General features: G+C 40.2%; 2 protein-coding genes across 2 annotated transcripts in view; one reads left to right on the top strand and one right to left on the bottom strand.

The window, feature by feature from the left end:
• Window positions 1-276: 276 nt before the first annotated feature.
• On the bottom strand, window positions 277-13,842 carry frk (fyn-related Src family tyrosine kinase). The gene is made up of 8 exons (XM_026193947.1): window positions 13,182-13,842; window positions 10,177-10,298; window positions 8,242-8,405; window positions 7,975-8,143; window positions 6,192-6,350; window positions 2,374-2,555; window positions 1,950-2,115; window positions 277-1,861 (listed from the first exon to the last, which is right to left on the bottom strand). Exons 1-8 carry the CDS (start codon window positions 13,571-13,573, stop codon window positions 1,653-1,655), a joined length of 1,563 nt encoding a protein of 520 aa, XP_026049732.1. The 5' UTR covers window positions 13,574-13,842; the 3' UTR covers window positions 277-1,652.
• A 7,556-nt stretch (window positions 13,843-21,398) lies between these two features.
• Window positions 21,399-24,050, top strand: part of nt5dc1 (5'-nucleotidase domain containing 1) — a 76,801-nt gene continuing 74,149 nt past the window's right edge. The window contains exons 1-2 of the mRNA XM_026193948.1: window positions 21,399-21,852; window positions 23,015-23,106. Coding sequence (XP_026049733.1) covers window positions 21,760-21,852; window positions 23,015-23,106 — 185 coding nt within the window. The 5' untranslated portion in view covers window positions 21,399-21,759. The remainder of the gene's footprint in view (window positions 21,853-23,014; window positions 23,107-24,050) is intronic.

A 24,050-nucleotide genomic window follows, 5' to 3' on the forward strand; every position in this document is an offset into this window, starting at 1 on the left:
ATAGTACAGAAAACTAGGGTTGAATGCCATATGGCAATGGATCCTGCTGAGAGGCAAACCACCTTTCTAATGCTGAAAACCGAGGGTTAACCCTTACATTACCTGGTTTAGCCCAAACTCCTTTTCATAGTATAAGCATCAAGCCTCCGTTCTACAGTATTTATTATAGGTTATGGAAACTTATACCTGTTTGAAGAAAAAAGCTAATCCCAACCAATAAAAGTACACAGCACACAATGACACAGAAGACAAAGGACTACACATTCAGACTCCAAAGACCATCACTGCCATGCGTCGAAAGCATGGGAAAAAAGGTTTAATGTGTCAGATGAGTTACTCTGATGTCAGACTTTCATTTTCTTATCAGTGTAAAATTCAAAAATCCAGGCAAATCATACTAAATACGGTTCTTTTAATTATATTAGGCTTAGGGACAATTAAGTTAAAATACAATATGATTATATATAAACACTGTCAAGATTACAATGTACAATTAACAAGAATTTGTGCATGACACTGAAAAAGAAAAAAAAAATCAACATTAGCTAAAACACCAGTTTAACTGGTTTAGTAAATGCATCAAGAATTTGAATGTTTGTGCCGTCACTTTGTTGTCGCAGCTTCCATTAATATGAAAGACCCCACAGATCTGAGAGCAGTGTGAACAGAATCAAAAATCACATGTTTCAGTCACAGAGCATCAAACCGTCGCACAATGAATGAGCAGAAGTGTGAAGCAGACAGGTGTGGTGATACTGTGATGATACTGTAGGTGCTTAAAGGAGAAAAAAAGTGCATGCAAATAACTGATTGTTCACAAATGTAGCTTTAACAACTACAACAACTAGCTGCTGATCAAAATTCACAGTATATTATGTGGGGAGAAAAAAAAAACAAACTAGACTAAAGTAGCTAATGTTATGCTTCCATTTACATTATTTGCTTTTAGTGTGAACAGAATAACAGCCATCATGACTATGTGCGACTATGCAAATGGTTAAATGCAGCACAATAGTTGCATTTAGAACTTTTAGTAGTGGTTATTTTGGAAACATGACTTAACAGAGTATGCAGCAGGTTTCTCTCAGGACATCTGCAGGACCCCCACGCCCATCTTCCTTTTATTTGGCACCATTTTGTAGCAGCTGTTAGAATTTCTAAAGAGAAAAGCTTGTAGTTAAATAGCTTGGTTAATTTGTCTTATTAGTGACCGCAACTTTGGTTGTCGTCCTAGAACCCCAAAATAACAATAAATGTGATAAAACTGCAGTGCCTGCTATTCTCTCCAAGACAGCAGATTGAGCTTCTAGGTGAACGTGACGCATTACTCCTGTCATGCAATGGCTCAACAAGTCGTTAGTGGAAAGAATGTTTGCTATGCTTCGAGCAAGCCGAACCAGTTAGTCGAGAGCAACGTAATGCTGTGCTGAAAAAGGCGTCTTCCAGTTAAGCGCTCTGTAGGAATTAGGTTAGACACGCATGTTATGCAATTGAGTGCGTTCATTTCAAACAAGACTATGAGTGCTGTCACCAACTCCATTCTGCTTTCCTATTTAGACCTTTTAAATTACATTAGCCAGTCAGTATATTCACGATTTCTTAAGAGGTTTTTTTGTTTGTTTGTTTTCTAATATCACAGCCTGGCAGTTGTGCTAATAACGAGTGGCATCGTCATAGGACGTCACATCCTGTTCAAAGTATTCCTCCAGCTTCCACTGCAGGGTCTCAAATGTAGGCCGGTCCTGTTCATTTTCCTTCCAGCAGTCCTTCATAATGTCATACAAGACTTTGGGGCAGTTTGCGGGGCATTGCATCCTGAAGCCCTCAGCCAGTTTCTGGACCACCTGAAAGTTTGTCATTGCTGAAAGAATCACAGACTCACATCAGTACTAATCTTACAAGCTGGAATTCTTGCTAGATCTTTGTATTTGATAGAAATCAAATCTCACCTGGGTACGGCATCTGGCCAAATGTCACAATCTCATACAGCAAAATTCCAAAGGACCAAACATCAGATTTGATAGTGAACCTGTTGTCATGAATGGCCTCTGGAGCGGTCCATTTCACAGGGAATTTAGTTCCTTCTTTGGCTTCGTACACATTTTCACTTTCTTTCTGCAAGCAAAAAAAGGCACAAAGATCCAGCCAAAAGTGATCATCAAAGCACATCAGTTTATTCCTGCAGTACAAACATGTGATGTGATCCTGACAGTAGTATAATAGATTCTGTGGATTAGTTTGAGGAGTATTTACAAGTTATGCCTGAAAGCAAGCAATTACATTTAGTAAAGAATGCAGGTTTTCTGAAGGACGTATGACTGGAATGAACGGCATCATGAAAGCGTAGAATACCAATTTCAGTTTTACACTCACCATGAAAACCCTGGCCAGGCCAAAGTCAGCCACTTTGCAGATGTTGTTTTCGCCCACTAGGACATTTCTGGCTGCCAGGTCTCTGTGGATGTAGTTCTGTAACTCCAGAAAAGCCATGCCTGATGCCACCTGTGCAGCCATCTCAATTTGATCTGAGATACGCAGTGTTCTACCTTTATCCTCTGTAATCCAAAGAGAAAGCCAAGTTACTGGTCACAATCTTACACACACACTTTTTCTTTTTTTTAATGAAGCATGCCGGTAAGGAAACAAGTATAGTTAGTAGAGAATGCTAGCTTCTCAAAGAATGTATCTATTTAAGTCTGTCACTTTGACAGTAACAAATTCTTTGTTCCGACTACTGTGTCTATGTGGTAATTTCTATGATTTCATTTCTCTGCCTCCTCACATGTGACCCCAACTCTGCCAACAAGAGCTCAAACTGCCCTGCATAGATGCATACAAAAGCATTTTGGATAAAGCTTTAACTTCTGGATATAACCATGAAATCTTCCCTGCTGCTGGGGAACTGGATGAACCCAGAATATCAGTTTCTTTCTTTACTTGTTTAGAAACATCAGGACTAGCTCATCTTGGCTTGATGTCTTCTTAAGCCAGATAACACACACCAATTAGTTAAACTGCAGGAATGTCTTAAAGACATAAAGACCTGGATGGCCGCTAACTTTTTGCTTCTTAATTCAGATAAAACTGAGGTTATTGTACTCGGCCCTGAAAAGCTTAGAAATATGGTATCCTGCCAGATTCTTTCTCTGGATGGCATTACCTTGGCCTCCAGTAACGCTGTGAGGAACCTTGGAGTCATTTTTGACCAGGATATGTCCTTCAACGCACATATTAAACAAATATGTAAGACTGCGTTCTTCCATTTGCGCAACATCTCTAAAGTTAGAAATATCCTGTCTTAGAGTGACGCTGAAAAACTAGTTCATGCATTTATTACTTCTAGGCTGGACTACTGTAATTCATTATTATCAGGATGTCCAAAAAACTCACTGAAAAGCCTTCAGCTAATCCAAAATGCTGCAGCAAGAGTCCTGACAGGGACTAGAAAGAGAGAGCATATTTCTCCTGTTTTGGCTTCCCTTCATTGGCTTCCTGTTAAATCCAGAATTGAATTCAAAATCCTGCTCCTCACATACAAGGTTTTAAATAATCAGGCCCCATCTTATCTTAATGACTTTTAGGAAAAACAAGTAGGCCTGCAGAGCGAGAGCGAAGTGCTCTAATAGGGTGATATGGTACTACGAGTATTTAAAAGTAGAATGGGAGGGAGAGCCTTCAGTTTTCAGGCCCCTCTTCTGTAGAACCAGCTTCCAGTTTGGATTCGGGAGACAGACACTATCTCTACTTTCAAGATTAGGCTTAAAACTTTCCTTTTTGCTAAAGCATATAGTTAGGGCTGGACCAGGTGACCCTGAATCCTCCCTTAGTTATGCTGCAATAGACATAGGCTGCCGGGGGATTCCCATGATGCATTGAGTTTTTCCTTTCCAGATCTCTCTGCATTGAATCATATCTGTTATTAACCTCTGTCTCTCTTCCACAGTATGTCTTTTATCCTGTCTTCCTTCTCTCACCCCAACCGGTCGCAGCAGATGGCCGCCCCTCCCTGAGCCTGGTTCTGCCGGAGGTTTCTTCCTGTTAAAAGGGAGTTTTTCCTTCCCACTGTCGCCAAAGTGCTTGCTCATAGGGGGTCATATGATTGTTGGGTTTTTCCTCTGTATCTATGAAGCGCCTTGAGGCGACTTTTGTTGTGATTTGGCGCTATATAAATAAAATTGAATTGAATTAATTTTTGGGTGCCAGGGTGCTGGAAAGGAGAGTTCGTCCGCTAGTCGAACCTCGGATACAGGAGGAACAATGCGGTTTTCGTCCTGGTCGCGGAACACTGGACCAGCTCTTTATCCTCTCGAGGATACTTGAGGGTGCATGGGAGTTTGCCCAACCAGTCTACATGTGTTTTGTGGACTTGGAGAAGGCATTCGACCGTGTCCCTCGGGGTGTCCTGTGGGAGGTGTTGCGGGAGTATGGGGTGTCTGGCCCATTGCTACGGGCCATTCGATCCCTATACAACCGGTGCAAGAGCTTGGTTCGCATTGCCGGCAATAAGTCGGACTCGTTCCCGGTGGGTGATGGGCTCCGCCAGGGCTGCCCTTTGTCTCCGGTTCTGTTCATAATTTTTATGGACAGGATTTCTAGGCGCAGCCAAGTGGTGGAGGGCTTTCGCTTTGGTGGCCTCAGAATCTCATCTCTGATTTTTGCAGATGATGTGGTTCTGTTGGCTTCATCGGGTGAGGGCCTCCAGCTCGCACTGGAACGGTTCGCAGCCGAGTGTGAAGCAGCGGGAATGAGGATCAGCATCTCCAAATCTGAGGCCATGGTTCTCAGCCGAAAAAGGGTGGAGTGCCCACTTCGGGTCGGGGATGAGTTCCTGCCCCAAGTGGAGGAGTTCAAGTATCTCGGGGTCTTGTTCGCGAGTGATGGAAGAAGGGAGCCGGAGATCGACAGACGGATTGGGGCTGCGGCTGCAGTAATGCGGACGCTGCACCGGTCCGTCGTGGTGAAGAGGGAGCTGAGTGTAAAAGCGAAGCTCTCAATTTACCGGTCGATCTACGTCCCTACCCTCACCTATGGCCACGAGCTGTGGGTAGTGACCGAAAGAATGAGATCACGGATACAAGCGGCAGAAATGAGCTTCCTCCGAAGGGTGGCTGGCCTCTCCCTTAGAGATAAGGTGAGAAGTTCGGCCATCCGGGAGGGGCTCAGAGTAGAGCAGCTGCTGCTCCACATCGAAAGGAGCCAGCTGAGGTGGTTCGGGCATCTGCCAAGGATGCCCCCTGGGCGCCTCCTGGGTGAGGTGTTCCAGGCATGTCCCACCGAGAGGAGGCCCCGGGGCAGACCCAGGACACGCTGGAGAGATTATATCTCTCGGCTGGCCTGGGAACGCCTTGGTGTTCCCCCGGATAAGCTGGAGGAGGTGGCTGGGGAGAGGGAGGTCTGGGCCTCTTTGCTTAGGCTGCTGCCCCCGCGACCCGGCCCCGGATAAAGCGGATGAAGATGGATGGATGGATGGATGAATTAATTTTTTCCCCACACAATCATTTTTTTGGATGAATTAACCACTAACCACAAAATGTATTCTGTAATGGCCTTAAGGACTGTGCTTTTTGACACAGATTACTCTCACGTGTCCAGCAGCTCAAATAGACCAAATCAGTAAATCTATTTAAATCTATTAACCAACATGACAACAACTATTTCACCGCTCACTCAGCTATCTTTATCTCATGGGAGATATTCTTTACAGTTAACATCTGATCTCTTCAGTCAAAACTATCAAATACAAATACATAAAAATTCTAATAATTACAAAGATCTAACCAACCTAGAACCTTAGATGACTCCTGCTAATCTGCTTTAAATCAATGAAAACAAAAGAACACAGAGTCAATCTGTCATATATTACAGGCCAGTAGATAACTTGTAATTGTCTATTTACAGCAGAGCAGAATGAGTCACTCCTCAGTAAGACTGCTATCATCACCTACTTCCTTTAACCATATTTTTTAAAACGTGAAGTCTAACAATCCAAGACAGTGATATATTTCTTTTGTATGTTCTAAATTCTTTACACAATGCATCTGATCTGTTACTAAAAGATTAAAATCTCGGTACCATGGCCTCTCACTGGTGATAACTTTTTAAAGAACAACAGCAGCAGCAGCGGTGGTTCTGTCATAAAGCAGAAGCTGTTCAGAATCACAGGTGCAAAATAAAGAGTGTGGCTGTCTTACTTTGAAGGTACTCCAACAGGCTGCCATTTGTCATCAGCTCTGTGATTATGTAGATGGGCTCCTCCAAGGTGCAAACGGCATACAGCTGAATCAGCTTGGGGTGCCGCAGCCTCTTCATGATCTGAGCCTCTCTCAAGAAGTCCTCTGCGTCCATGGTGCCTGTCAGAGGTGTGTAGTGATTTCATGGTTGTATACTGGCACTCAAAGCAGCTTAGAAATATGGTCATTTTTGTTGAACCCAGCAATGCTAACTGCTCTGCCAACAAATACAACTTGTTTGTGACATACATTTAACTTTACTTTTAAATATATTATCTTTATTTATTATAAGCTATTTTCAGATGGGTGCAAGTGGGCATCTTTCCAGAAAAACCTACTGCTAATTGGAATGTCAAAGGAATCTTCTAAGAAGCTTTCATGCATAGGAACTTGAGTCATATCCCATTTTCAATTCATACGGTTGAAGATCATATCGGCCCACCCAACTTGTAGAAGCAGTACTTATAGGCAGGTGTTTTATTTTATACAGCTGTGGCCATGGAAGTCACTGTAAAACTTGAATTTAATCATTTGGATGGATAAGTGAATACTTTGGTAACATAATCCATCAGTAAGGACAGATAGATGGAAATATACCAATTAGCAGTCACATAAAAACACAAAAGGCATATCTTTATGAGCACTGGCAAGTGAAGTGAATAACACCGATTATCTCTTCACCATGGCACCTTTTAGTGGGTGCAAAGGAAATTTCTTTCCTTAAATTTGATATGTTCGAAGCAGAAAAATGGCCAAGCATAAGGATTTGAGCAAGTTTGACAAGAGCCAAATTATGATTTCTATATGGCTTGGTCAGAGCAATGATAATTTGGAGCTCTTTTGGAGCGTTCATAGTCAACAGTGGTCCAAAGAAAGACGAGTGGTGAACCAGTGACCAAGGTCATGGGCCGGAAAAGCTTACTGATGCATGGTGGGACCGAAGGTTGGCTCATGTGATCATGAGCTACTGTAGCTCACATTGCTGAAAAAAATGTATGCTGGTTCAAGATGTCCGAATGCACAGTGTATCACAGTTTACTGTGTACAGCGCTGCATTGCTGCAGAACAATGAGTTTCCAAGCTGACTCCTGTACACTCCTGAAAGCACCAACAATGGGCGCATGAACATCAGGACTTGACCATGGAGGAATGGAAGAAGGCAGCCTGGTCTAATAAATCCCATTTTGCTTTACATCATGTGGATAGCCAGGTGTGTGTGGGTCGTTTACCAGGATGCTCTGTGGGAAAATGGCAATCCAGCAGAGAGTTTGATGCTTTGGGCAATGTTCTCCTGGAGAACCTTGGGTCCTGCCGTGCATGTGGGTGCTACTAACATGTACCAACTACCTAAGCATTGTTTGAGAGCATGTCCACCCTTTAATTGAAATGGTAATCCCTGATGGCTGTGGCCTCTTTTAGGTTAATATGCCATAAAACAAAAGTTGGCTAAGGAATGAACACTCAGGGCTGTTTTGACAGCAAAAGGGTCCCAACACAGTTTTAGGAAGGAGGTCATAATAATATGTCCCATCAATGTAAACACCATTTTCATTATTAGCTCTAGTATCTAGAAGCACGCAGTAGTCAGGTGCTAATGATAAATAGCTTATTATTGGTTTAATAATTTGACGACAACTTCATCGGCTGATTAAGTTTCTTTATGTGAATCACTCTTTTTGTAGTTTTTAAGAGCAGCCCTATTCTGACAAGGTCAGAATGTCTGAGTATTTGTCGTTTTGTGTACCTGGTTTGAGAGTCTTCACGGCAACTGATGTAGTTTCATTCCATATGCCTTCAAAGACCTCACCAAACTGTCCCGCTCCAAGCTTTTTCAGTAGTTTGATGGAGCTACGATTGATTTCCCATTGGTCCACTGTGTTATAGGACAGACCATAAGTCTGTGGAACTTCTATCTGCAGACAGAAAGAGTCACAGATTTAAAATTAGTTAATTAATTAGATAAATAAATACAAATTATTCATCGTGCGTGGCAGCATAGTTTGTTTTTTACCTTTTTGCATGGCTCACCCAGACGTGCACAGAGGCCATCAGACTGTCGGGAGTAATGTTCCACTAACTCCTTCAGTGTTTGAAACGATTTGGCCCTTGACACATAGTAGTGACCATTGTCCAGTTTTCTCAGCTTGTAATGCTTCACCTTTCCATTGTCAAGCACTGTAAAATAAGTTAATAAGGCAACATTTGAACATCTCAAACACTATCAAAGATAAAAGTCTGAAACTTTTATTAGTCTTTCTTACTCTCAAAACGAATCATAGTCTGTAATATGGGACAGATAAATTGGCGCACTGGTGATGTAATGACCCTTACAGGAAATGCATGAGACTTTCTATACTAACTAGTTTATATTTCTTTACTTAAAATTATTATTTTTATTATTATTATTATTATTGTAATAGGACTTTTATCAGAAGAATGATAATTATGTTTGTAGCAGCAATACATTTTTTAAAAAGTGGTAAGCAAAAGATTTCTGTTATAAAACAGCATCAATATTTGGATTGCAAATACTCCATAAGGTTATCAGCTGGCTTTAATAAATAAATATAGCAAAAATTCAACCATGGTGGAAAGAGCAAGGACAGAGTGGAAAACAATACAGATAAGAGCTCAAAGAGATAAAGTGATCCTACTATTTTTTATGGCAGTGGAGACCTCGATTAAACTTTCTGACCTTTAAACCATTAGTCACTAAACAATGCTGCAGTGTCAGGGAAAGTGTGCATCCAATAGTATGGGAACAACAAAATGTTAACTATGTGAGAGCTGACCAACTTTTAGTAACAGTGTCAACGTCTTTTTGAAATATTCTCTCGCATAAGGTCTCTGGTTTTATTTTGTCTTGTTTTAATATTTTACGGTCTACATTTAAAATAAAACACTGTGGCATCCCATAAATGTTTAAACAGGTTCACAAGACTTTTACAAGTCAAAAAGCCACAGTAAAAGCAAACACAAGTGAACTTCCTAAAATGCATGTGACAGCATTATGGTTAAAGAAGTAATAAAGTCAAACAGCTGATTGCTGTCACTAGTCACAGTTCCTACCAGACCAAGTAAGACTGTAGCAAGAAAACCCCTGAGTGGACTAAAGTGAGCAGCTAGTAAGTGTGTTTTATTGGTTAGTAATTCAAATTTTATCGCTAAGAAAGAATATCTTTTTACAATATCACATTACTTTAGCTGATTTCATTCTGAAGCATTTTCATTTATAGGACCTGCCGGGTCCCATATTCACAAACACTCTAAAAATCAGTTACGACAGTTCCAAACTAAGAATTTCTAGCAAGAACTTAGAAGGGATTTAGAACAAAGTCTCTCAAACTCTGGCCAAAAAGAGACTTAAACCAAGGCATGACTGAATATGCAGGGCTGTTTAGGATGTAACCCATTTAATTTTATTAGCCAACTTTCAGAGGAAACAACTTTACACTTCTGGTCATTTATCCAGTTAGAGGAGCGGGGAATGGAAGAATAGGCAGATATTTCACAAGGTTTGGTTTTGGAGACACATACCACAGAATGGACTAAAACAGTTTAAAAGCCCATTTTTCAAGTGAGTTTGTGTAGGACATTACACAAGTGCTACTAAACCCCCCCCTCCCCCCTTCTCGATGTCTTATTTTTGCATATTTGTCACATTCATCATCAAACTAATATTAGGTATCCCGAGTAAACACAAATGATGATGTTATTTATTGAGGCGAGAAAAGCTATTTAAACCTGCCTGGCCATGTGTGAAAAAAATAACTGAACAGAATTTATGGAGTCACAGAACTATTAGCATGGGTGCATTGTGTTGCTCACTCATTTTGAAAGAAGGGAAAATCATGGCTATACTACTTTAATTTTCACAAGCAAAAAAGCTATAAAATTTATTTGATGACATTGACTTCAAAAGAGATGAAGTCAAGTGAGAGGTTACCTGACAGTGAGAGGTCTCCTTTCTGACTTTCACAGTTTCTGACGAGAAAGGCTCCATGCTTGTTCCCTCCAGCCATCAGCATCTTCTCAGCATCCAGCCTCTTGGTGTCAGGGAAATACCATCTGGACATCAGAATGGAAGCAGGATATGTCCATATTAGCAATGTTGCAGGGAAGACATGTTTCTGGACTGTCAATGCTTAAAATAAAAACTGCTGACACAGATATATCTTCTGTCATTTTATTTGGGTTTTAATGTTATTTATTTCCCAAGGAAACCAAGAAATCATCACAAGACAAATTTTAGAGTCAACTCTTTGCAAGTTTTCCAACACCGAGCAGATAAATAACGGTCACAGACAGAAGTCAATGTTTTACATGTAAATTAAGTAAAATCTTATGGGCAATCTACCAGTATCAGGAATCATATTAACCACTACACCTTGGGCTCACTTTGTGTCTGCGTGTGTGTCCTTCAATGACCGTAGCCCTTCTATAACCAAGCTATGATATTTATGCTCACTTGGACTTTAAAAATCTAATTGAAAGAGTAAAAAAAGTCAAATCTGTATTTGAATGGTCTGACATTTTGAAAAGTTATTTTGACAAAAAAAACTTTTTTTCCTTTGGCAAATATACTTCAACTAGATAGTTACACAACATTATGACTTTGTTTAACCTGTCAGAGTACAAAATTAACAACACGGGGATTCCCATTATGGGCAGAGTAAACCAAGAAAAACAATGATGTCACTGCACAGTTGCAGCTTAAATTAATTGTACGTTTGCATCAGTGCAAAAACACAATAAGTTTTCCTCTTTGAGTCTTAACTGGCTCATCTGGGTGCTTTCCCTTTGTAATGCTCAAAATCAAGTTAAAACTGAGGGTTATTTTCCAGTATTCACACACTTCAGACATATACAGTATCTCTGTCGAGAATTAGAGTGAGATTAATCAACAACAAATTCAAAGAGAGCCACATAGTGCCAGATGTAGAATTCAAAAGATTTCAAATCATAATCATAAACTACACTGTCTATAATGGAACAAATGTACCTGCGGGAATATTGAGTCATAAAACTGACTGATTGAGCTGTGACACCGTTTTCCATTATTAAAACAAAAGAGCTGATCATCTCATCGATAGGATTCTCTCTCTAAAATTGCGGAGTCTTTAGAAAGAACCTTCAGATGACTGATCTAAACTGGCACTATATCCTGAATATAATGTTCAGAGTGCTGTATGTTTCCATTTTTACTAAAGTACTGGTAGTAGATTCTGCTGTGTAAAACTTGATTTCTACTATTAGAACAACCACCTCTTCTTAATCACTGCTTATAGTCGAGGCTCTCTACCAGTCCACGTTACATTTGAGCCAGATTATTTTATGTGGTTAATCTAGATTTGATTAAACTGACAATTAAATTACACACTACAAGTTTTGTCGACTTGTTCTGAACTAACGAGGCCTGACTTTTAGTTTTCCATTAGTTATTTACAGATAACGGCTTTCCTGCAGGTACACAATGTGGCAGACTGGATAATTCATTGTGTAATTGCATTATGGAACAGGTCTGCCTATCTATTAGGTTTGCAACTGGACAAACTATGACACAAATAATGCCAAGACTGATTACCTCTTGAACTGGGTTTATTCTTGTAAAAAAAAACAAAAAAAAAAAACAAAACCCTTCCATTATTAGTTAGGAATTTGTGTGACGTCATCTTTTTTCCAACAACTAAGCTACACATGGCAGCAAAGAAAAAGGTACACATTCCAGGATTGGTTGCTCTATAGTACCGTGCCCTACACAGGATACCTGAAGCTGAATTTATGACAAACCAATCCTGTCTTTATTCTCAACACTAGAGTTAAATGGCATGAAATGCCAGCAATGTGGCTTTAATGTGTGGTTCTGGTTCTTGTTTATGATCTCCACCTTCAACAGGAATCATTAACCTGTAAAGCTTTCCCAGCATTTCCTGGTCTCAAGGTGAATGATTAACTAGTTTCGGCAAAGACTTTAGGGATAAGGAAAACACGCAGTTACATTTTACAGCCTTTTACCCGTGGGACATGACTGACTATTCAAATGTTTTAAAAACGTCAATCTCAGGCAGAAATAGAACAGTAAAACACTTAAATCACAGGCTCAAGTACTTCAAAAGAATTTTGAGGTTTTTGAGGTACTTCTGCATCTTCTACATTCTGTCACTTTAGAATTGAGAGTGAACTCTAACGACATCGCCTTTACAACACTGTATTTACCATTCAGCTTCAGGAAGTATGTTCTTTTTAGTTGTTACTACCAGTTAAGTTAATACATGTTTCATTGGAAGAAATCCCTTCAAGGAAATTTAAATGACAAAGTCATTTAAGATTAGCTTCCTCCTCATACAAACCTATTCCGTTGATGACTGTCGATGACCATTTGTTGCAGTTATTTAGCATTAATAAATACATTTTAAAAAAAGAAATATATATATCTATATCCATATCTATATATCTATATCTATATACAAACATTTTAAGTGTTAGATTAAAGAGAAAGTTTCACTTTTTGTTGTCATTTTCGACACAACTGATATGAGAGGATTACTCTATGATGAAAATCCCTGCTGTATGTAACCCTTCTGTAAGTAGAAGAATATGACTGTGCGGATACAATTTGACTTGACTTTCCTTGGAAAGGAAATAAACATCTATTTTGTAGTATTATTGCCTATTTCCCCCTCTAGATTATTTTAAACTCTCAAAAAAAATATGTGCATTTACTTTGACCTGTAATTGATAACAAAAAAAAAATGTTAACTCGTTTTTCAAGTTGTTCTTCCATTCCCAAACAAAACAAAAATGGCTCCCCCCCTCAAAAAACAAACTAAATAAAATAAAATAAAAACCTTCAGCTTGGGATTCAAATAAAACACATTTTTTTAATGGTTAAGTTTGATAAATTATATAAAGAAGACTTCACATGATCCTTCATACAAAAGCTATACTTACGGTTCGGCATTAATGCTCTCCACAGGCGCCACATAGTTAGCAGGGATGTATCCCTGTTTGGAGGCTGACACCCCGGTGAGGGCTTTAGCGAACCACCAATCACCGGCACTTTTGTCCAGGGCCTCTAAAGTATCCCCCGTGTTGAAGCTAAGATCCTCTTCTGTGCGAGCAGAATAATCATACAGGGCGACATAATACTCCACATCAGCTGGTGGCAGCGGCGGTAAATCTCTTGTTGAATGAAAGCTCTGTTCGTCTTTGTCAGCAGCGCTCAAGTTTTTAATAACCGTCGATTTTTCCCCACGGTCGGTCTCGTCTCCAGAGGGGCCATTTTTTTTAAAACACCCCAAAAAACTGTCCCAACAGGCAGAAAACCTCTTTTGGATCTCCATGGTACTTTCGTCAATCACAGTCGGTCATTGTTTTTGTCAGGAATAAACAAGGAAATCGTTTAGAGAATCCGTCCTCCTGTCTTTATGATCCACATCCCATTAAATACAAGCGCATTTATTTTTCCCAGTTTGGGATGGTGGCGGTCTTTGACCTGAACACACGCCCAGCTATCACAGATCGGTGTGAGGGGAAGGGAGCGGTAGTTTAAGTGTGGATCTTCGTGTTAGAGGATCGGTCTCACTGTTCAGGTAGCAATCACCTGCACCTGCTCAGGAATGGGGAGCGGCTCGCGCTCACTCTCCACTGGGGTGACGTCACGCCTGCGCTTATAGTCGGGTTAGTCACGCGTTATGAATGTGGGAGAATTCTGATTCATGACACTTTTAGGAATATTTTTTATACATAATTTTCCATTTTTAGAGGCTCAAATGTAATTGGATAATTGACTGGCAGTTTCATGGCCAGCTGAGGCTTTTTACATTGTTATTTTATCACTAACTGAGCAGATAAATGTATTGATTTTACAGTGAATAGAAATAAATATGCTCATTATTTCTCCTTAATGTGACAATTAGCATATAAATGCTTAGAACTGTCATCATGGAAAGGTTTATCTTTATATAGGTATAGTTGTGTTCTCCACTTTGCATGCAGTCCTCATACAGTCATCAGGCTTGAAAACCTTATCTTTAAACCATATCTTACTTATCTTTACTCCTCAAAACATACCTGTCATTGTAGCCTGGTAGTGCTACAATGACAGGTGGTTTGTCCCCTCTAACCACATTTTTTTTCCTCCAGAAGCAGACTTGACTTGTCCATGTGTGCAGCTTCAAATTTCAGTCAAGACTGAAGGTGTTAGTTCTGAATCAGAGGCTTTCTTCTTGGTTGTCACCGTCTCAGTCATGGCAATGTAAAACTCTATTAATATTTTCTAACAGTTCATGGCAAGCTTGAGCCCTGGTGATTCCTGGATTATTCCTGAACATCCCAATAAGTTTCTTCTCATCGGATGCTGACAGTTTGTGTCTGTAAATGTGTGTGTGAATGGGTGGATGACTGGATATGTAAAGCGCTTTGGGGTCCTTAGGGACTAGTAAAGCGCTATATAAATACAGGCCATTTACCATTTACCATTCTTGCAGGGGTCTTGGCAAAGTGGTCATACATCTGAATACGTGTACTTCCATGGAACTGTGTAAAATGATATCTTGGAATCTGTAGTTTTTAAATGGTTCCAAGAGACCTCCCCAGTTTGTGTAAATCTACAACTCCTTCTTTACTGAGATCTTTTATGTCAAATGTGTTAATATGTCAAGTGTTTTCTATGTTATATTTGCCATTCCTGACCAGATACAAGTGATGACTAGCCAGGTCTTACACCATGAAGAATCCAAATGAGGATCTTTTTCATTCAAAGTGCTATCAGTGTGTATAGAAATGAGGAGAGAGGTGGGAGTGATTGTCTTTAGAACTACTTTCAGCCTGTGGTGTTGAACATCTTATCAGAATTTGTTGAATTATGAACACGGACAAGTACTGTCAGACTTTGAACAATGAAACAGTATCAGCTAATTGCCATCAGCTTAATTTGTCAGTGTGAAAATGATTCCAAAAATTATGTTGCTGTGTATGTTTAGACCTTAGCTTCAACATTAGGGATATTTTAGAGATATTTTAAAGTGCCGGTGATTGGTGGTTCGCTAAAGCCCTCACTGGGGTTTCGGCCTCCAAACAAGGATACATCCCCACTAATTATATGGCGCCTGTGGAGAGCATTAATGCAGAAACATAAGTATAGCTGCTGAATGAAGTATCATGTGAAAATAATGAAAGAGCAGATGTGACTGTAGCTGCAGTTTGTATCCATATGATTGTGGCGGAGGTGTGGTCCCGGGCGCGTCTGCAGGGGAGGAGTGGTGCAGTGGGCTCAACGGGGCGGTGCTGGAGATGCCGGTGAGAACAGCTGATGGCGATTTGGACTGATAATGGTTTCCTTCCCTTTTTATAGTGATAAAGACCTGTGTGTGTGTGTGTACCTGTGTATAGTGCATTTCACAATGATATAATGGATAAAAACAGGATAAAACGGTGTATATATGATGGATAACTATTCTAGATGGAGAAATATTTCAGAAGACTAATTAAAGAAATTACAAAAAATAATAATAATAATTCTAGGATCATACCAAATATTGACTTTAAAGTTCATTAGATTTCTACAGAATGTCATCAAATTAACAGACTAAAATATATCAAGCAACTACTCCTTACAGAACAAAATCTTACATCTTTTTCACCTCAGTTTTTTTTCTTCCCACATTTGATCTCAGAGGTCAAAAATGTCTGATTTAAACTCACCCTCTTAACAGAAACCAGATAAAAGTATAATTTATACTAATGTGTTGTTGCAGATGATGTTTAGAATTAAATGAGTTTCTTTGCTTTGATGAGGGTCTCTGTACCTCGGCCTGTCACAGGTGGTGAGACTGTTTTCAAAGAACAGCAGCAGCAATGTTCAAGTGATTTTGAGCTGCTTCTGCTTTATGACAGGGTCAAATGTGGAAAATAAATAGTGTTGCTGTCTTACTTTGAAGATATTCCAGAAGGCTACCATTTGTCATGAGTTCTGTGATGATGTAGACGGGTTCTCCCTGCTGCAGACAACTGGACCAGCCTGGGGTGCCAAAGCTTCTTCATGAGCTGAGATTCTCTCAGGAAGTATTTAGGGTCTATTGTGCCTAGGAGAGATGTGCAGTGCTTTCTCAACACTGGCACTAAAACAGGCTCTCAGATGTTGAGAAAGCATGTTGATTTTTGATGTTATTTTTTTCAAGGATGCTGTGTGGCAGGCGGGAGGATGAGTCAGAAGATGGGACATAAAAACTCAAAAGCAGCTTTATTACTTTGCACTTACAAAACAAAACACGGTTCTGGTCGGGAACAGATCATTTAAAAGGGCAAGGGAGAACTCAGACAACATACATACAAAAAAAAAAATCCCCTCTTGTCCCTGCGGGCAGTTTATCCTTCAAGCTCGGGTCCTCTACCAGAGGCCTGGGAGCTGTTCCTAGGACTGCGCTCTGCTGGACAGAAATCTCCGATGTTGTTCCTGGGATCTGCTGGAGCCACACGGCTAGTTTGGGAGTCACCGCACCTAGTGTTTTGATTACCACTGGGACCAATGTTACCTTCACCCTCCACATTTTCTCAAGCTCTTCTCTGAGCCCTTGGTATTTCTCGAGCTTCTCGTGTTCCTTCTTTCTGATGTTGCTGTCATTGGAAACCGCTACATGTATCACTACGGCCATCTTCTTCTGTTTGTCTACTACCACTATGTCCGGTTGGTTAGCCACCACCATTTTGTCCATCTGTATCTGGAAGTCCCACAGGATCTTAGCTCGGTCATTCTCCACCACCCTTGGGGGCGGCTCCCATTTTGACCTTGGGACTTCCAGGTTATACTGGGCACAGATGTTCCTGTGTACTATGCTTCTGCTTGTCCTTTTCAGGGTCGCAGGGGGCACTGGAGCCTATCCCAGCTGTCATAGGGCGAGAGGCGGTGTACACCCTGGACAGGTCACCAGTCTGTCGCAGGCAACAGTAACCAATAGGCTAAATAATAAGACAGAATACAGAGGCATAAAACAACGAGCTAGCAAAAACTCAGAAGACCCAAAAACTCATAATAGTACCTACCTTACCTTCCTGCATGGCTCACCCAGACGTGCACAGAGGCCATCAGCCTGTCTGGAGTAATGCCCGGAGTAATCCCCCCTACTGGGGTTGTTTTGGTACCTCATGACCTGAAGGACTTGCTGTGGCAAATGGAACTTTGAATTCTGCTGTCTACCAAGACATCCTGAAGGAGAATGTCTGCCCATCTGTTCATGACCTGTAGCTGAAGTGCAAAAGAAAAACAAAATGAAGTCTTTGAAGTGGCCTAGTCAAAGTCCTGACCTGAACCCAATTGAGATGCTGTGGCATGACCTGAAAAAGGTGGTTCATGTTTGAAAACCCTCTAATGTGGCTAAATTACAACAATTCTGGAAAGATGAGTTGGCCAAAATTCCTCCACAGAGCTGTAAAAGACTCATTGCCAGTTATTGCATATGCTTGATTGCAATTGTTGCTGCTAAAGGTTATCAGGTTTGTAAAACAAACCTGTTTTACAGACCTGTAGGTTTGGACCCCCCCCCCCCCCCCCCCTCCCCCCCATAATGAACACCTTCATTTATAACCTGTATTTTGTGTTTACTTGTGTTATCTTTATCTTATATTTAAATTTGTTTGATCTGTAACATTTAAGTGTGACCAACATACAAAAAAATGGGAAATCAGGAGGCAGGCAAACACTTCCTCACACCACTGTAGTAGCTCTTTTCCAGTTTTACTGACCATAAAATGTAAGCCATCAGTGTAAATGACCAGATGTTGCCAATGGCACCCCTTTCATGTGAGCATGCTCAAACCTAGACCAGGATGGCTAGTGAATAACCAGCTTCAAGTGACCATTTATCCTATCTCCTATTGTAAGGTGGAACCAAAGATCTCAAATTTGGACTCATCAGCCCAAAGCGCAGATTTCTACTGATCTAATGTCCATTCAGTCTTTCTTTTCCCAAACAAATCTCTTCTCCTTGGTGTTTTTTACCTATTCTTTGACAATAAAGGCCCGATTCGCGCAGTCTCCTCTAAACAGTTGATGTAGAGATGTGTCTGCTACTGGAACTCTGTGTGGCATTTATCTGGGCTGTAATCTGAAGTGCTGTTAGCTTGCAATTTCTAAGGCTTATTAGCTAATCATAATAAGCTGTTAGCCAGTGAGCATGCACTGTTTTTACCCCTCAGCTGAATGAGGTATTGTCTACCTGTGGGGCAAGTGGGTGTGCGGCTCAGACACCCAACTTTATGAACAAGATAACTCAAGAATAAGTTGAAGTAAGATTTGAAAAATTTGAATTTGATTTGAAAAATCTTACTTCAGACCTCATTCACCTTGAGGTCTCTTAGGTTTCAGATGATACTTTTTCTGAAAATCTTGTCAACACGATAACACGAGAAAGATGTCAACTATGATTGATAAGATAGGTGTCTATACTAGGAGTCTGGTGGCACTGGCAGCTGCCAGTATTTTTAAAAAATAGTATGAGCAAGACTTCCAAAAAAGACTCGACTAGTTATTATCTGACTAAAGGTGAGTGGCTGAGTCCATAAACTCATCTGGAAAGTGTTTACAGAGGGCAAGGCACAAAACCACATTCTTGTAGACTTTTTTCAACCTGTTATTACCACTTTCTGGTGTCCTTGAGATAGAAGGCAAGTTTAAGGCATGTCCAAATTGGCTTTTGTTTTCAACCCAGGAAGCTACATCCATGTTTTATGCTGAGTGGGTGTGAAGTTTTTAACTGAAGGAGGCAAAGGTGGAACTTTTGGTGTTAATACTGTTGAAAATGAGTATCTAATCCGAAAGCAACTTTTAGCAAACCCGGGTTAGATATGACTTTTTTATCTTCCAGGAAAGCATTCTAGCTTGGAAGATTACCATAATGTGACCTATGACTAACACTGACTATTAGCACAATGACAAGGATGCAATGTTTACAAAAAGAATAAAAACCTCTGTGAACAAAATTATTTCCAGACATGAACACACTGACATGCAGTAACACATTCAAAGAGAATTTAAAATTACACTTAAATGATGACAAATGAACATATTTTGAAATGGGCAGTATATGTGTCAAACCTAACTCCACTTGACTGGAAGATACCTTTTTCAGGACAGTGCTACTATGCGTCACTCTCAACCAACTGGTTCTCCTTGCTTCAAACATAGCAAGCATTCTTCTCACTGACTTCCTTACCAGAAAGCAACTATTATGAATCATGTTCACTTAGGAGCTCATTTTGCATTATATAACCAAGCTTTGATTAAAAAATTTTCTCTTTCTGAAACTACCCTTTTGTATTGGTCCTTTTGCGTGTGCAGATTTCCACCTGCATTCCAAAGGATGCATGTTAGGAAAGACTGGAGTTGTAAGAGTGAATGTTTGTCTGTCTCCTTGCCTTTCATCCCATGACAGCAGGGACATTATCTTTCCACACCACCTTAGGGTACATACTGATATTACACCAGCCTGGCCACTGTTCACCTTCAGATTAGATCTCTACAACATACTTCATAGATGTTTTGTTCATTAAGTCATTGCTGTTTCTTCACATTCCATTAATAGTTTTGGTTAATTTTGCAATGCTTAAATAATTTGCATATTTCATATTTTTATTTCCATAATGTTGTTATTGCATTTCTCCATGATGTGGGAATAATATGTAGTACTTTCTGTCTGTTATCTATACCACACTCACTGCATCTCTATAGAGGTGCTACTGCCAGACTTCCTGATGGAGTTCAGACACATATCAAAATAACTGGCCACCACAATTTGATTCTAACTGCTGACCTTTGTTTCCTCTTTTAACTGTAGAAATGGTGAAAGAGGTAAACATAGTTAAAACTGTTATTAAGGGCAATAAGGGCTGTTGAAATAAAAATGCTTTGGGACTCTGTTTGAAAAAGGTCAAATATAAAACATATACAAAATAGGAAAACATAAATCAAAACCAAATATGTTTCTCCAATACATTTAAAATTAATCTTATTGGACATGTTATATGTCCTGTAAAATCCACGACACATGGGGAAGAAAATATAAAAGTGTGCTGTTGAAAAATGAAAGGATTTCTCTTGAGAACAAAATAAAAAGCTAAAGATTGAGACAGGTTACTGTAAGGTTATGTCATGGCCTAATGTGTCATGGCCTAATGTGGTCCTACAGTAGTGCAAACTACAACAAAGGCGACTTCAGGTGATGTTTGGATGGTGGTAGCTGTGTAAGACAAATTGACCTTAAAATTAAGGTTGGGTTTGGGAGCGGTGGTTGTATCAGCACTGAGTAAAATAAGTCAACTACAGCCTGCTCTCATGTATGTTTTTTTTTTCACATTCTCTTAAATTTGTAATGTACTTTTAACTTAAAACTATTTTTAAAGTCTATATTGTGTATACATTTATTTAACATGTGTGGTCTGACAGCTCCTTGGCATTGCCATTGTCCATCTTCTTAACTTCTTCAGTTCAGTTTTGCTATTAGAATCTGTCCCATCTGTCACAGGGTGAAAGGTGAAGTACCCTCCGGTTTCAGGTCGTTCTTATGACAAACAAGGAAATGTTCACAAAGAGGAAGAATAAATGGATAAACACATGATTTTAGACCACATGATTTAGATTCATGATTTGGCTATTCAAGATATCTGCCAACTGTGCTGCATTTGTTCATGTTCATAGACTTGAATTGTCCTTCTTTTTGTTTGTGTGTTTATTTCTGAAGCAGCACAACTAGAAGTATGTTTTTGCATATATGCTGATTCTTCATCATCTTTAAAGCTTTTTTTCTGGCAACTAGAAAAAACAGCTTTATGTTTTTATGAATGTTGTTTGTATTACGTTGTGTTTTCCAGATTTATTAATTCTTTGTTTTTTCATCTATTCGCGGTTTTAGTTTCTTTGTGTTCTGTGTATTTATGTCTTGATTTTCTACATTGTCTATTTTTTGATCCAGTTTTTTTTTGTATTTGTCTTTAACGCTGGCTATCAGGTTCAGTTGTCTGTAAGCATTTGCTGTTTTCTGTTTGTGTACAGTGTATACATGATTAATTTAGTCTATTCTGTGTGACAAACCGTGCATTGTTGTGATCTCCCAGAGCCTCCAACTGGAGAGACTAATTATATCTGTACAAGTGCGGGTATATGTACGTGGTGGGATGCTGCAATCACTACTGCAGGCATTAGCCTTTGCGTGCCCTAGATGGACGACTTTTACCTAATTTACCCGATACCTATACACTGTGTATTACGGTTTCACACCCGGAAGCACTGCGTGCTGTCTTGTCTTCTTCTGGCACACAGGAGTTAAACTTCTGCCTCCATGTGGACAACTTATTGACATTAACCGTTCTGTGATCAGCCATTTGCGTTGAGGAAAAGCCGCGCTGGTGGGATTATTTTCGCGCAGGCAGAGCGCAGAGCCATCCTCGCCGTCACACGGTGACATTGACACACTCGGAGTGTTTGTGCTGCTGTGCCCAAGTTGGTGCTTCGGAGCGTCCCCCAGCCTCAGCAACAATGAGCGAATACTTCAGCCTTTCGGACTGCGACGTTATCGGCTTCGACCTGGACCACACGCTCTGCCGCTACCATCTGAAAGAGACCTCCAGGGTGAGTGTGCAGCGCGCGCGGCTAGCTTCACACGCACACAACCGTACGGTGGCCGCGAGGCGCTGGCTCGCAACACATCTGGAATAGAAACAACCCGTGGCTGGCCAGCGGGCTCAGCGGGCATCTGTGGCATTTTTCACTGGCATCAAGGCTCGCTGGTGAAAACGCTGGTGTGTGCTGTGGGAGGTTTGATGTGATGTGATGCTGCCGCTGCTGCAGTCACTCTGCGTGACTCACGGGGTGAACGTCGGCGGTGATGCTCACACATACATGTCTTTAAGTGTTTAAGTCCCCTCAGAGGCCTGCTGATAGCCAGCACATTTTCATACCCTTCTTCATCTGATGTCGTTAGAGTAAATAATAACAACACTGCGGACTCGCGGGGTGTTGCTGGATCCCGTGACATCGTATGACAAATAAATAACTGCTGAATCCTTGTTTCCTGCAACTTACCAAGGCCTGGAGTTCATTTGTTTTCCATCAATGTCAGATACGCACAGTTCAATTCTTTACACATATCACACAATGGATATGTCAGTGATAAAGATGTCGTCCAGTTTTAATAGACTAGTGTTTATTATCTGTGAGTGAAAACTAACTTAATGCCGTGATGTGGATTTTTCCTTTGATATTCACAAAGCATCGTACAGATATGTGTAACATGAAAGGTTTAAATACTGACAAGCTTAGTACGTGAACTCTCCAGTTTATAGTTACCTTCGGGTCTTTAGAGTCTGTGAGCACTATAATCCATTGGTTCCCTTTGTGGACCCATACTTTGTGCAGCTGTTTCTATGCTTATGCTGACTCATGGAGGTCATATTCTATAATAAGTATTTCTGTAAATAAAAAAAAATAAAAAAACCTGAGCGGTTATGAGCAATAACTAGTTGTTCTTCATTATATCAGGGTCATAATAGGTCTTTTTTTGGCAATGAGTCTGTGTTAACTTGTTAAGAAAAGAAAAGCATGGTTTAGATATGAATAAATAAACCCCCAGTATAAAACATGTTGAAAAAATGCTAATAACCTTCACCAGAGAAGAATGAGGAAAGTCTTTAGTATAGCCTTAATTTGGAATATAAACCTGTATATTTTTGGCATTCTGTAGCACTCTCTGTACACTTCGGTGTGTGATGGTATGTGCTCTTTGTGTTTACAGCTTATCTACGAGAGCTTTGCCAGATATCTGGTGGAGCATAAAGGATATGACAAAGACCTGCTGAATCTAACTCCTGCTACCTGGGATTTCTGGTGAGTCAGCAGCAGCATCAGTTTTGTCGGCCTAAAGCAAAATGGGACAGAAACACGTGTAATGAATATCTGACGATCCCTCAGGTACTACATTCATCTGATATTAATGGCTAAAAAAGAAGTAACATCTTTGAAGAACAGAATGTTAACCTGCACTTCATCATTGATGAATGTATCTTTCCCTCTGCTGTGTTGACTGTTAGTAGGCCAGTACTAACCCATATCCAAGTAAAATCAATATTCGCATTCAGATGTCACTATCAGCACCCACCGAAGTGCAAGCATTCCTATTCACAGTTTTCATTTGTGTGAAGCCCTGAAGGGCAGAGTACCATTCAACCTTACTGAACATTTCATCAAACCATAGTGCAGACATATCAATTTGTTTCAAACCACAAATATTCTGCCTCTCATATGTACAAAACCAAAGAAGTGTGGACATACTGAAAGTTGTATTTTAATCACTTTTAATCAATCAAAGTCATTGCAGGAGCTCCACTTTGGTGGTTTTCTTTTAACCCTTGTGTGGTGTTCGTATTTTTGTTACTCAGCCAGTGTTCATGGGTCTGGTGGACCCGCTAGAGTTTTGGCTTTCCAAATTAACACTATCAAACAATTTTATGTTAAATTACTCAACAGATGTTTACTTCATCCCAATTACAAGCCATATGAACAGCAAACATGGTTAATTTTTTCCCTTTACCTTTGTTAGATCACATTTATGAATTAATGTGCTTCTCGTTTTTCTTTTATATAAAATGTTATAAAAAAATCTGTTATAATCAAGTGGAGTGAGTGGAAAGACACAACACATTTACACGTGAAGCAATATGTTTCACAACTAAATGGGATCAGCTGCTCATCAATGGTGACATTAGGCCCAGGGTTGTAAAACAGGGGAGGTGGTGCACACACTTATCCCACACTGTCCTGATGGCAGGTAG

This window comes from Astatotilapia calliptera, chromosome 15 (assembly GCF_900246225.1).
Source record: "Astatotilapia calliptera chromosome 15, fAstCal1.2, whole genome shotgun sequence".
NCBI lineage: Eukaryota > Metazoa > Chordata > Actinopteri > Cichliformes > Cichlidae > Astatotilapia > Astatotilapia calliptera.

Coding starts and splice junctions, on each gene's coding strand:
- frk (XM_026193947.1), bottom strand. CDS start 13,573: ATGGAGATCCAAAAGAGGTTTTCTGCCTGTTGGGACAGTTTTTTGGGG. Junction 10,299..13,181: donor GAGAGCATTAATGCCGAACC/GTAAGTATAGCT, acceptor TCTGATGTCCAG/ATGGTATTTCCCTGACACCA. Junction 1,862..1,949: donor TGGCCAGATGCCGTACCCAG/GTGAGATTTGAT, acceptor TGATTCTTTCAG/CAATGACAAACTTTCAGGTG.